The sequence below is a fragment of the Grammomys surdaster genome, unplaced genomic scaffold, assembly GCF_004785775.1.
Source record: "Grammomys surdaster isolate TR1022 unplaced genomic scaffold, NIH_TR_1.0 223, whole genome shotgun sequence".
NCBI classification, from domain to species: Eukaryota; Metazoa; Chordata; class Mammalia; order Rodentia; family Muridae; genus Grammomys; species Grammomys surdaster.
Window position 1 is genome coordinate 1,846,451 of NW_021604668.1, and position 12,674 is coordinate 1,859,124.

The window sequence follows — 12,674 nt, forward strand, 5'->3', positions numbered from 1 at the left end:
TAGGTGAACAATTTTGAACAACTTCCTCTCCAGGGAGCATAAAGTCTAAGGAATTATTATCGTTACACATGTAACAGCATTTCACACCATGATTACCACTTGACCTTTCTTTACATTATGCATTTCCCCAACCTTTTAGCTCTTTAATGATATGAAAGAACAATAAATACTGAGCTCATTCAAGCATATAATGGATGTGGATCTTGTACATCAGGCCTATTTGTAATACAGTAAAGGTCAGGGAGTCACCTCAGAGGTTTCTAAAGGTTTCCAGTTTTTAGGCAAATTGAACAACTCAATTGTTAACAAAGCCCGTTCCGTCACTTTGCGAGATGGTTTTCAAGTTTCGAATTTTAATAATACAACTAGCGTCCACTCACTGTGAAGCCCTAAGCTAAATGTGTTCTTTTCCACGGGGCCCAGGCCCTGGCATTCTGTGCCATGATTTGCTGTTGCAAACAATAGCCTTCTGGGTTTTCTTCGAATTTGAGTTTCTAGCATCTCCAATATAAATAAAACTTCACAATCTTTATTCAGCCAAATGGAACATGGTTCTTGTGGACCTGATTTCATGAAAGATTCAGAATAGGAAACATAAATACTCATTCATTAAAATTAATAAATGCTTACCACCAATTATTATTTGTAGTAAAAGATTATAATCAGGGCTATTTTATTAAAAACTGGAAATTGCTTATAGTTTCATAACTGTGAGCCATTATGCTGTTATTTTACATTTCAGTGTACCTAAAAATCTGGGTTTTTCTGGTTCTAAGTCATTCTTGCATAATCAAAAAGTTTTCCTCCTTTCTGAGGTATACTGAGCGTACTTTGTCTTGAGCAACCCAAGGTTTGGAAACTACATTGACAAAAACTCTAGACAGTTAAAAATTATGGCCCAACACTCTTGAAGCAATAATAAATTCACTTTACTCAGCCAATAAGCATATCATAGCTTATTTTGGTAACGTGTTTCCAGTAAGTTTCAGATATGTGCAGAATATCTTTAAAAGTATATTATGAACTTAAACAATCAGGTTTCGTAGGTAGTGTGATTACCAGAAACTAATCCCATCCAGGGGACTTAGTTAAGGTATCATAGAGATATATGACGGTCTAGTACTTATAATTAATAGTAAGTATTAACTCACCACCATAGATACCTCTTAGAAATCTTGAAATTCAACAGAATTTGAAAGGGTTGTTTTCCACATTTTTATGTAAATTCCTATGGTAAAATTAACAGCATAAAGAAAAAATATTTTAACAAATTACAACACACCTAATAGATTATTTCATGAGGTTTGTTAGACATAAAAAAATAAATGTAATATTTTATATCCAATATATACCAAGAGGTATAAATAATGTTCACATTCTCATTTTGTCAATAGAGCTTAATTTTATTGTATTAATTTAGTGTGTGTGTGCTTTGTGTGTTTATGTGTGCTTTGTGTGTTTGTGTGTGCGTGTGTGTATGTGTGCATACCTGCATTTATTTCATTGTTTTGGTTTTGGGTTGATGGGCACTGTTCTGGGATCTTGGAATATTTGACAAACACAGACTTTGTGATGGGAAAGCAGTGTGTTGTTTTACTGGACCAGACTGAAAGGCTTAAGCAATAAGCTGCTTTTTTCAAATTCAGGAAGCTGATATCAGGATCCAGGTATTGGCTGGTTAAGTTCTCCTGAGACCTCTCCTTGGCTTGTTAATGGCTACCATTTCACTATGTCATGACTGGGCCTATCCTTTGTGAATTCTGATGTCTGGTGGCCTTCGATGTGTTGAAAATCATCTGTCTCTAGAGATACTAGCAAGATTGGAGTAGGGCCCATCTTAACTCTTTTTAATATCTTTACCTCCCTCGTGTAAGTCCTGTCTCCAAATATAACCACATGGTGGGATACAGGGATGAAGGTACTGACAAAAGAATTCTGGATGGGTTCAATTCAGCCCCCACCCTCTTTTTAGGCAGTCTCATAGTATTCCTAAGCTGACCTCAAATTCACTCTACAGCTGAGGATGATCGTAAACTTCTGATCCTCTTGCTTACACTTATGAAACATCATGCTTGGTTTATGCAGTTCTGGGGATCAAAGCCAGACTTTCAAGAATGCTGGGCTAGCACTCTGCCAACTAAGCTACATCCCCAGGTTAGCTTTTTTTTTTTTTGTAGGAATGATCTTTTACTGGGGGAGGGTTCATCAATCCTTCTTGGCCACTGCCTTCCTCATGGCTGCCAGCAAGTTGCTCAGCTCCTCCTGCTTTTTCTTGGTGTGGATGTGCGTGCCTACCCTCTTCTTGATGAACTTGAGCAACACGAAACTGCACACCTCCGGGATCATATCCAGCAGGAACTTGGTGTGCTTGGTGAGGTGCCCGTGGCGCTGGCTATGTCTTGGCTTGCTGTCATTCTTCGTCACTTTGTGGCCCTTGTTGAGGCCCATGGCCATGGGGTAGGGCAGGGACAGCCCCAAGTCAGCTTTTAACACGAAGTTCTGGAGAATCTGTAGTCAACATAGATTCTTATGAAAAATTTTCAAGGAGTGGTAAACTAGTAGATAGCAGAAAATTTGTGGTGTGCCTGAGGATGGGACTATTCTGTCTCTAATTCCCTGCCATAGTGTCAGGGCAGAAGGAAACAGGCGTCAGAGGCAGGACGTGCAGCTGTTGCCCTTCTCCAGGCTGAGCCTTTCTGATCACTGCCTTGCAGCCATTCAGCATAGGAAACTGACTGCTGCAGCTTAGTGACTCACTAAGATCTGAAATCTTTCCAGTGTGGTGATACTGCTGCAAAAAGTGTTAGGAACTAAAAGTGAGCTCCCCCAACATAGAGTGCTTTCTTCATTTATGGAATTGTTTCAAGATGATTGCCTTGTTTGCAAAAATTACGCAAAGTAATGATTCTCCGTGAGTTGACTAGGAGTCCAAAGGACAATATCTAAAAGAAAAGGTCCTCAGTTTCACTCAGCGCCAAAAACTTGATGAGACCAAAGAAAAATGATTTTAAATGATGCCATTATAAATGCTATAAGGGACATTGAAGAGCTCATATCTTTATGTGATGTGAGCATACTCGAAATGCTAACTCCCTCATACTACTCCCATTGTGATAGTGTTCTCCATCTTAGAACTCCCTCTGTGGTCCACTTTAGGCCCTGTTCTCTGTGTGCTATTGAAGGAGTTCTTAGCATGCAGAGTTTTCTTATTTACATTAACAGTGGCTGTGTGTGTGTGTGCGCGTTAGCAGGAAATCACGTATCTACCCTGGACCAATTATGCTCATAAAAGGTACAGTACACAGCAAAATAATGGTTAATCAGGAGAAGGCTAATTGCTACTAATGAAGCTGCCGCAGACAACATAATTTGTTGTGAGCCGTGTTTAATTTGATGGTGTGGTTGAACCTGTTCATTCCAAACACATCTGAAGAAATGCACCTTCGTTCCAACTTTATATCCCACAGTCACCATCGCCCCGAGAACTGTCCCACCACGACTTGATCCTGATGCCCAGTGCCACTGCTTGAAACTCAAACCTGCTGGGGATAAAAACTGGCACTGACATTTTGTAGCATTCTAAGAGGGGGAAGATAGAACTCCAGCCTGGAATACTGGGTTAGCTTCTCAACACAGCCTCTCATAGGGAGATAAGGTGGTTTATGTAGGAAGGTTTATCCAAAGCCCTGTCAAGAGGACAAACAGGTAGGTGTCAGGGTATTTATTACCTGAGAAACAGTTGAAAGAATCAATGGCTTCTTACTAGTCTATCTTTTTATAAAACTTCTGTCCGTGGTTATGTACGCAAGCCATGACCACAGAACAAAGGATCTTCTGTTCTGAACAAAAGAGCTTCACACATGGTGTGTGTTTATATGTTACATGTGTTTATATGTGTTTGGGTGAGTGTGTGTGTACTAGTGTGAACATACACATGTGTTAGAGGCCAGAGACCATCCTCGTGTGTCATATCTTAGGAGTTATTACCTTGGACTTTGAAACAGGGTCTCTCACTTCAAGCTCACTGGTTCAGCTAGCCTGGCTGGCAGGTAGACCATAGGAATGATGTTTCCACCTCCCAAATGATGGGATTACAAGCACATGCCACCCTGTTTGGCTCTTCTATGTGTGTTCTGAGGATCAAACTCAGGGCTGTATGCTTCACAGCAAGCACCGTACTAACTGAGCCAATTCCATAGATATCGCCTATGTTCTTAAGGGAATGGCCAGAAAGATGGCTGAGTGAACACTACTAACAGTTAGATGAAGAATTCTAAAACACTCTGAGGACTAGCTTCCTGATCCAGGCTGGATTGTCTCTTAATGGAAGAGACCCTAATGTTAGGCGAAATCTAAGACGAAAAGTAGGAAACAGAGAAATGGCTGCTTACTCTTCTTGTTTTGTGCTTGTTTAATTATTAGTGGCATCTTATAATCAAATGACTCTAAGTGCTTCGGTATTAAATGTGTTTGTTTGGGGGTTTATTATCATATGTATACAAAGTTCTCTGGACATTTTGCACTGATGGGAAATTCCTCACCTATTCAAACTATAGGCAAATGCATTGCCCAATAGTGCATCTGATCAGTCTATGCTTTGTTGGAGATCTCTGGGATGATATTTGGGGGTGGGGATCTCTAATTATCCTCTCTGATCAGGTGGCCGCCATTCAAACTGAAGCATCCCAGAAGCAGAGAGAGTGTGAAGCTGACTTACTCAAGGCTGAGCCGGCCCTGGTGGCTGCTAAGGATGCACTCAATACACTTAACAGGGTAAGCTGCTTTCTTCACTGCTGGGATCTTGTTAAATAGTCAACAGTTATGAGAGTTTGAATAACGGAACAGAATGAACAGCTCGGGCAGCCAGAAGCCTTCCAGAAGGACAAAGCATACATATCAAAGTTAGGCAAACCTTTGAGGCCATCTTTATAGCTCCACTTCTTCTCCTTACAATATCATTCTGTAGATCAGTGTGTCCTAACAATGTTTTTCTGATTCCAATGTGTAAGCACAAGACGTCTCTTCCTTAAACAGTAGTGAATCTCAAACAGGAGGGGTCCACCAATGCTGAACTCTCTTTTCTACTGCTTAATTCTCTCAGTGCAGAACATGGACTTAACAGACAATGGAATTGGTGGTTAAATTAGAATGAGATCGAGGAAGGCCCCCTAGAGCAGGCATTCGTACCTGTTGCCCTCTGCCTTCTACTGGAATACCCTGTCCTCTAGTCTTCTAAGAGGCGGTCTGCTGAGCAGTGATGAATTTTCTCCAGTCTTTTACATTGTGTGCTACCAAGGACTAGCTAAGGAGTTCTTTATTTCCTCTCAAATATAAAAAGAAATAGTTTTAAAATTTGATAAGACCCCTTCGTAGTATCTGCAGTGGGAACAAAGAACCTAAGATCCCTGCCATTTCCCCACCTTTTCCTTAGAGGAAGACCTCGTGGAGCATTGTGATTCTTATGACAGAAATGGCCCAAGTTCAGCACAGGGTATGGCAAGGGAGACTGTGGCCAGTGCTATTTTTAAAGCCTGTAGATAATCTTGTCCTGAGCTGTTCCAGGCCACCAACAGAGAGAATCCAAGGAGATTGCTAGACTTGAGTTTCTTAAGATGCAACTCTAAAGGTAAAAGGATCATGATTTCAAAAGAAAATCCACAGTTCCTTTTCTGAGTCTTTTTGGGGGAAGAAAATAATTTTGCCCAAGAGCCTTGTAAGAGCTTTATAATATTATCATAAACTGAAAAATAGAATGTACCTGTACCAGGAGAGATTATTATATGCTTATTCTCCTGCCCTAAAGTAATATTGTTAAATATTAGGGAGCCTGACAGAAAATGCTCACAGTTAGTAAGTAAAACATACTGTAAAATGAGACAGCTGTGACTCATTAGTTTGAACAGAACAATTTACATTGATAGAAGTTATAAATAAAGTAAAAATAGGAAAGTAACTGATTTCCTCTGACTTATGAAATGTTTATTTCTTCCCCTAAGTTTGCAAATTTTTCTCTAAATATGTTTATTCTTTGTATGTGAGAGGGTGCAGTAAAGAAACTGCCAACATGATATGGTTAAGGCTTTTCTTGTAAATATAAGAGAGATGCATCTTGTAAATATAACAGCCAGATGCATCTGGAAGAGTCCAGAACAGGGAGAGAAAGAGATAGATGGAATGTGGCCATTTAAGTCCGTATAGCCAGGGCTATCTGTAAGAGAAGGGAGAGTAACCAGAATTGAGGGGTCCCAATGAGGATCGCAGGAGTGGCAGGAGGAGGGGCAGAGAGGGAACCTTGTCTTTAGAGAGAGAACAGCACAGGTATCTGGGTGGAGGGAAGCCTGGGGAGAAGCCAGCGTGTTAGGGTGGAGGCTTTGAAATGTGCATCAGGTCTTATGATGCTGAGGGAGCCTGGAGGTAAGCATGGGCTTTGACATGCAGCCACAGGGGCCATGTGTCCTTCTACCAGAGGTTAGGGAACTGACTCCTTCTGGCAGCAGGGAGCTGGTTTCACAAGTTCCTGAGGAATGCTGGCTTTTATCTAAGGACCAGAAATCCTCTTATAGTCCAGAATGAGCTTGAGCAAACCAGTGTCACCTGCAATGTAGAGAACTGAGTGTGTCTAAGTGATGGAAAATCCTACTAGCTAGATCCTGACATCCACTAGCGTTCTGCTCTGGCTTCCAGGTCCATTCTACTCTTTGTATAAACAGATAGTTTTGAGTAAAGGATCAGAATCACATTTGGTTTTGCTTTTAGAGCACATATCGAGGAACCAAATACTTCTAATACTAATACTTCAAATATTCTAACATGAATGCCTGCCCCAGCAGATCATCCCTTGGTCTCATTCTGATTTGACCAACAGTTCCATTGCCCACAAGTCAGAGCTCTGCACTGAGGGACTTAAACAGTAGGAAAGACAGTTCAGCAACCATGGACCCCTCCCAGTTGAGATGACTGTGGTTTAAGGAAGAGATATCTACTTACCCATTTAAAACAGAAAAGCAGAATTAAGACACACTGGCCTAGAGAGTGATATTAACAGGAGAGTCTGATTAAAATACAAGTATATTACATAGTGGGATAGAATCCACACATAACCTATTATGCACAAAATTTCATGGATTCTTTATCTGGGGCTCTATAGGAATGGTATTTTCTTTTTTTCTTGGAAGCAACAAAATTGCAAGGTGTTTCCAGGGTATCAGAGAAGTGCCCAGGCATAACTAAGGCCCTTGTGACCCCAAGGTAGAGATCACAGCCTACAAAAAAAAAAAAAAACTGTTAGAAAGTGGGAAGATGAAACTCGGCCTGGAAACTGAGTGCCCCCAGGGCCCCTCATCTTGAGTATGTGTATAACTGCTTTGTTTCAGGTAAACCTCACCGAACTGAAAACCTTCCCCAATCCCCCAAATGCAGTTACTAATGTAACCGCAGCTGTGATGGTCCTTCTGGCTCCCCGAGGCAGAGTACCAAAAGACAGAAGTTGGAAAGCAGCTAAAATCTTCATGGGAAAGGTATGATCAGCCAGAGTGGCAGGAAGAAAATCTCAACCCCTTCAACAGAGTTCTCATTATAGATACACATGACAGCAAAAGATGTTTAAATCAATTTTAAGTCAAAAGACATATCTCTATAGCTGGTCAATGTCAGCAGCCACTGCTCCTAGACTGTTGTCTAGCTTTTGCTGGCCAAGTCGGAGGTTAGCATGGGGTAGTGGCGTACCTAAGTCAATGCCAGCAGCAGGTGGAAGGTTGCTAATTATTTGCAAAATTATGAAAGAGGCTAAGTGTAGGAGGGAGAAAATTACAAGGATTTCTTAGGCTGGAAAAATTGTTACTAATGTAGAAGAAAGTGTAGCAGAGGGGCTTTGGGGTATGTGTTTTTCCCTTTTCTTTCCTGCCTTTCTTTTCTTCAAACCGTGAGCACCTCCTGCGCTGGTACAGAATGTTTTACCCTGGGATAGGAGAGGTTTTAAACGTGTCCATTGCTAATTCTAACTTCGTACTATAAAGGCTGAAAAAGCCAAGCAGTGGGATAAATGCAGCTTGCCAATTGTGCCTTTGTAATGCAAGTCCTAAAAGCTGATTTTAACTTTTGATCTTGGAATTTTCTCTGCAGCCAGAATGGGCTCATTGCAGTAAGTCCTTTTGCTTTACAGGTTGATGATTTCCTACAAGCGTTAATTAACTACGATAAAGAACACATTCCAGAGAACTGTCTAAAAGTAGTAAATGAACAATATTTGAAAGATCCAGAGTTTAATCCAAACCTGATTCGGACCAAATCTTTCGCAGCGGCTGGTCTCTGTGCCTGGGTCATCAACATCATTAAATTTTATGAGGTAGCCATCTGTCTGATACTGGTTTTGGGTACTGTCCACCAAGTGCTATGAAGATCAGTTTCTGAAATTGTTTTTACAATTTTTTTTATAATTGCATCTATATATACAATGTATTGTGAGCCTATTAAACTCCCTTTACCCTCTCATCCCTCCCCACCGAGTTTAACTACTTACTAAAAGCAAGGCAGCTTACCCATTGCTACATTGTTAAAGAAAGTAGCACTCCTTCACCTGGAAACCATTAATTCTCAATAGCTTATCTAGGCGTGGTGTAGACTTGTGACCCATCCCTCCATCCATGGAATCCCGAATGGCCCAATCTTGTACCTGTCTTGTGCACAAGCCACAACTGTATGTGAGCTCCTGAGTGCAATGGCCATATCCTGTCAGAAGACAGCATCCTGTAGCATTCCTCCCTGCCCTCTAGCTTTTAGACTGCTTCTACAGTGTTTCCTACATCCTGGGTGGAGTAAGATAGATTTTTTTTTTTGGTTCATAGATTAGCCAGATAGTCACTTATTCTTAGTACTTTGACCAGTTATAGATCTTTGCAATTATCATTTTCCTGCAAACAGAAGTTTCTCTGGTCTAGGACATTGACTTAGTATAACCATTTAGAAGACAGTTTAGTTATCTCTCCATAGGCAAACAGAAGTAGTAGCTTCCCTCTAGTCCTGGACCTCACTAGCCATAGACCTTTCCCCAAATTTACAGTACCAGAACATGTTCCTGTAGAGTGAGCCTTAAGTCCAATCAGAAAGTACTTGCTTCCTCTTAGTCGTGACTCTGCCTGCATCAGTGGGCATATCTTGCTTGCATGTCAATATCGTAGAACGCAGAGCCCACAGCAGGATGAGACTCTTTCTGTTCTCAGATTAATTTTCAGGTCAGCAAAAAAAATGTAAAGTGATTTAGTATTTAGTTTTTCTAAGAAGGGTATATTATTCTGAGAATGAGACATGGTATGTCAGAGCTAAAATTATTCTAAACAAGAAGATACTTGACAATGTTGGTGAGCACTTTTTGTGTAGGGAAGGGTGGATAGCTAGTTTCAATACTTTAAAGCATTTTTTTTTAAAGTAACAACTGATTTACATATATAAAACATGTTAACACTAAAATACTCATTTTACATTGGCCTGAGACATCTGCAAGTCTAAATTCATATTGGGTTAAGTGAAGCCCTAGTGTTAAACCTTTTATTACCATCTTTGTTATAGGTACAATGAGTTGAAAAAAATACTTACTTTAGTATTTAAATGGCATTAAGTAATTTAATGCCTTTTGTAATTTGGGGAAAAATGTAAAAATAGGTAATCATTTCATTCAGTCATTTACTTATCTAATACTTATCCAATACTGTCTGTCTACCATGTCTCCAGCCCTTCTCACAGGCCAGGTACAAAGGGGAAGTAAGTATATGTGGCCTGGACTCTGAAGAACCGGCTCATTTTCTCGTAGAAACTTGTATGTCATATTCAGATTCCAAACTACAGAGTAAAAGCCAATCATATTGCCATTTTACCAAATTACCATCATAAGATCTGGCTGTCCCCTTCACAGTATAGGGCCTGTAGATGTAGGACTCCATTACTCTCCGTCTGTCCCCCAGTATAGGAACTTTCATGCATGGTTTATACAAGTCACAGTGCATTTATGGCCTCTCTCTATAGTCCATTGCTTGTCGAGTTCCATTTGTTTCCTGGGGACAAGAGGGAAGATGAATACAGAGCCATACTATGGCTACATTGTGCTGTTTCTCCATAGGATAGGGAATAGCAGCTGATCTACCCTGATTCTCCAACCATCCATTCAAACAATATACACGTGAAGTAGTCAGGAACTTGAAACCGAGTTCCAATCTTGTGCCTGTCTTGTGCATGAGTGGTTAAAAAAGTGTGGGGATATCTCTCCCTGCCCCTTGATTCAGAGAATTTCTCTACCCTTAGCTCTCTGTCTCTCAGGCTACACCTCACCTCTGCTTGGTTAGATAAGCTCTCGTCGGGGCAAATCATTTTAGGACAAACTAATTTTAGTATATTTATGGCGTTTGACTTATCTAACATTTTATGCAAGGATTTATCGCCCTCAAGTCCAGAATCAATGAGTATTGGAAAATCAGGGAGCATGTGGAAGGCTGAGTCAGCTGAGGTAGTGAATGGCAAGGAAACAAAGGGCTTGTTGCTCTCCGCTCCAGGATTTACACCAGAATGTGGGGTTGGAGGTTTTCCGTCCTCTTTGTATCTGGTTTGCCTTCTGAATAAACCCTATATGGATTTTCAGGTTTATTGTGATGTGGAGCCCAAACGCCAGGCATTGGCCCAAACAAACTTGGACCTGGCTGCAGCTACTGAAAAGCTAGAGGCTGTCAGGAGGAAGCTTGTGGTAAGTATCACCTAGGAAACCAGCATTCCCCATGAAGAGATTCCCATACCAGCCTTAGAATCCTACCTGTAGACCTTGCCACGCCTATGCTCTAGTGAACAGAAAGAGCTTGGTTTTCCATGAACCCATTCACAGACAGACTGACCTTATAAACATTTATTTGCTATGTGCTAGATTCAAACTACCATCACTCGTTCCTGTGTTTTAATAGATTCTCCAGTCTAGTAGAAGGAGCAGAGTGGCCCCTGGAATTGAAATCAAGTCCCTCGAGGCAGATTTACTGGGTTGGACCTGCTATTTACAGTTCTACCTAAACAAGTTAGTTACCCTCTGATAACAGAGGTTTTCTCATCTGTGGCTTGGTACAAACTAAGCACTCCTTATTCAGAATCCAAATTGCTTCAAAGTCCAACACTTTGGTGCTACCATGATGTCCCCAAATGGAGCATTTTGGATATCCAATTTTTTAAATTACAAGTGTTCAACCTATAAAATCTATACAAGTGTTCAGAAGCCTGAGATGTCCCCAAATCATACAGAGACTCTCAAGCTGTATAACAATAGCAATCCCTTACACAGATTGCAATGATTACATGCATAATTTACATTAATGAAGAATTTAGCATGAGGCCAAGTTTACACACTCAATGCTTGGGAAATGTCTATAGCTATGAATATCATCATTGTTACTAGTTTTACAAACATACCCACTAGTCTTTTGGTGTGACATTCTAAGCATATACAAATGCAACTACAGTGCCAAGCACTATAGCCAGGGAAATTAGAAAACTGGTTAGTGAAAGCATAGTTGACATGCCCTTTGAAAGCTGCCTAGGAGTCACAGTGATAAGGACAGGAAAAGGCGTTCCTGCAGGGATGAAGGACCAGGGGAAGATGCAGGGGGACTCTTGAAGAATCACAAAAGGCTAGGACACCAAGACAGATGCAGAGACACTGACAGTAGGAAAGGTTGAAGCAGGGAAGGATGAAAGACATTTGCAAAGATGAGCAAAGGCCTTCTTAGCCTTTCATGCTACAGAAGTTCAATTTTATCTGACTGGGAAAGATTTTAATAGGTTAATGACACCATCAAATAGCTTCTCAACAGCTGAGAGGACGCTGGAAGGAAAGATGTCTGAGGACAGAAAAACAAGTTCAAAGGCAACCAGAGAGGGCTTCATGGGGGACCTCTGCTGGGGGGAGAGACGGTTGTGGCAGAGGGCCAAGGTGGAATCACAGCTAGCTGACATATTCGAAGAGCAGGAAGAGGAAGAAATGTGGACATAGAGGGTGAGGTACATGGCAGGGAAGCACAGAGAAGCTCCAGCAGTCTGACAGCTCTCAGAAGCCTGCCCGCCTCCAGGTTCTCTTCTGTCATTTGAGATGAAAACAGCGGCCTCTCTTGAGGATATAAGTGAGTGTTAGAATGCCCTGGCCCCGAGTCTGCCTTCTATGAGAAGAACCAGCTTCCTTTATCTGTGAGACCCTCTCTCTTCTCACGAGACACTCATTTAGCTGGAATGACTTCCTGCCCAAGGCCTAGATACATATTTGATCCAGGATTCACTAAATTGATCCCGTCTCTTGAGTTTGAATGTTAGCAAAGGGAATGATGGGTGAAGTGGTATTCACAGACCATGTGGTAATGTCCAAGAGTTGAAGTCCAAGGTTAATCCTCCACAGCTCCTGCTTCCAAGACCCTGTTGAGCTCTGCATGCACCTCCTCCCAACTCTCTACCCCCCACCCCCATCCTGAGGACCCTGACTGTTATTTCTAGGACATTTAGCTGAAGGTGACTAATAGAGGCTCTTCTGCTGGATTGAGAGACCCTTTGGTGTATAGCAAACAAGATATTTTGTAGGCCCAATTCCCATTATTTTCCTATAGAAAATAGGTAGTGGTCAAGTCTTAGAGACTTTTCTATTGAGAACAGATTGAAATGCT

The 12,674-nt window shown here is 41.3% G+C and overlaps 1 protein-coding gene across 1 annotated transcript in view; it reads left to right on the forward strand.

Annotated features, from left to right (window-relative positions):
* The window catches only part of Dnah11 (dynein axonemal heavy chain 11), a 291,537-nt gene that overhangs the window by 195,080 nt on the left and 83,783 nt on the right, over nucleotides 1-12,674 (forward strand). The window contains exons 58-61 of the mRNA XM_028773185.1: nucleotides 4,660-4,773; nucleotides 7,374-7,517; nucleotides 8,162-8,344; nucleotides 10,628-10,729. Coding sequence (XP_028629018.1) covers nucleotides 4,660-4,773; nucleotides 7,374-7,517; nucleotides 8,162-8,344; nucleotides 10,628-10,729 — 543 coding nt within the window. The remainder of the gene's footprint in view (nucleotides 1-4,659; nucleotides 4,774-7,373; nucleotides 7,518-8,161; nucleotides 8,345-10,627; nucleotides 10,730-12,674) is intronic.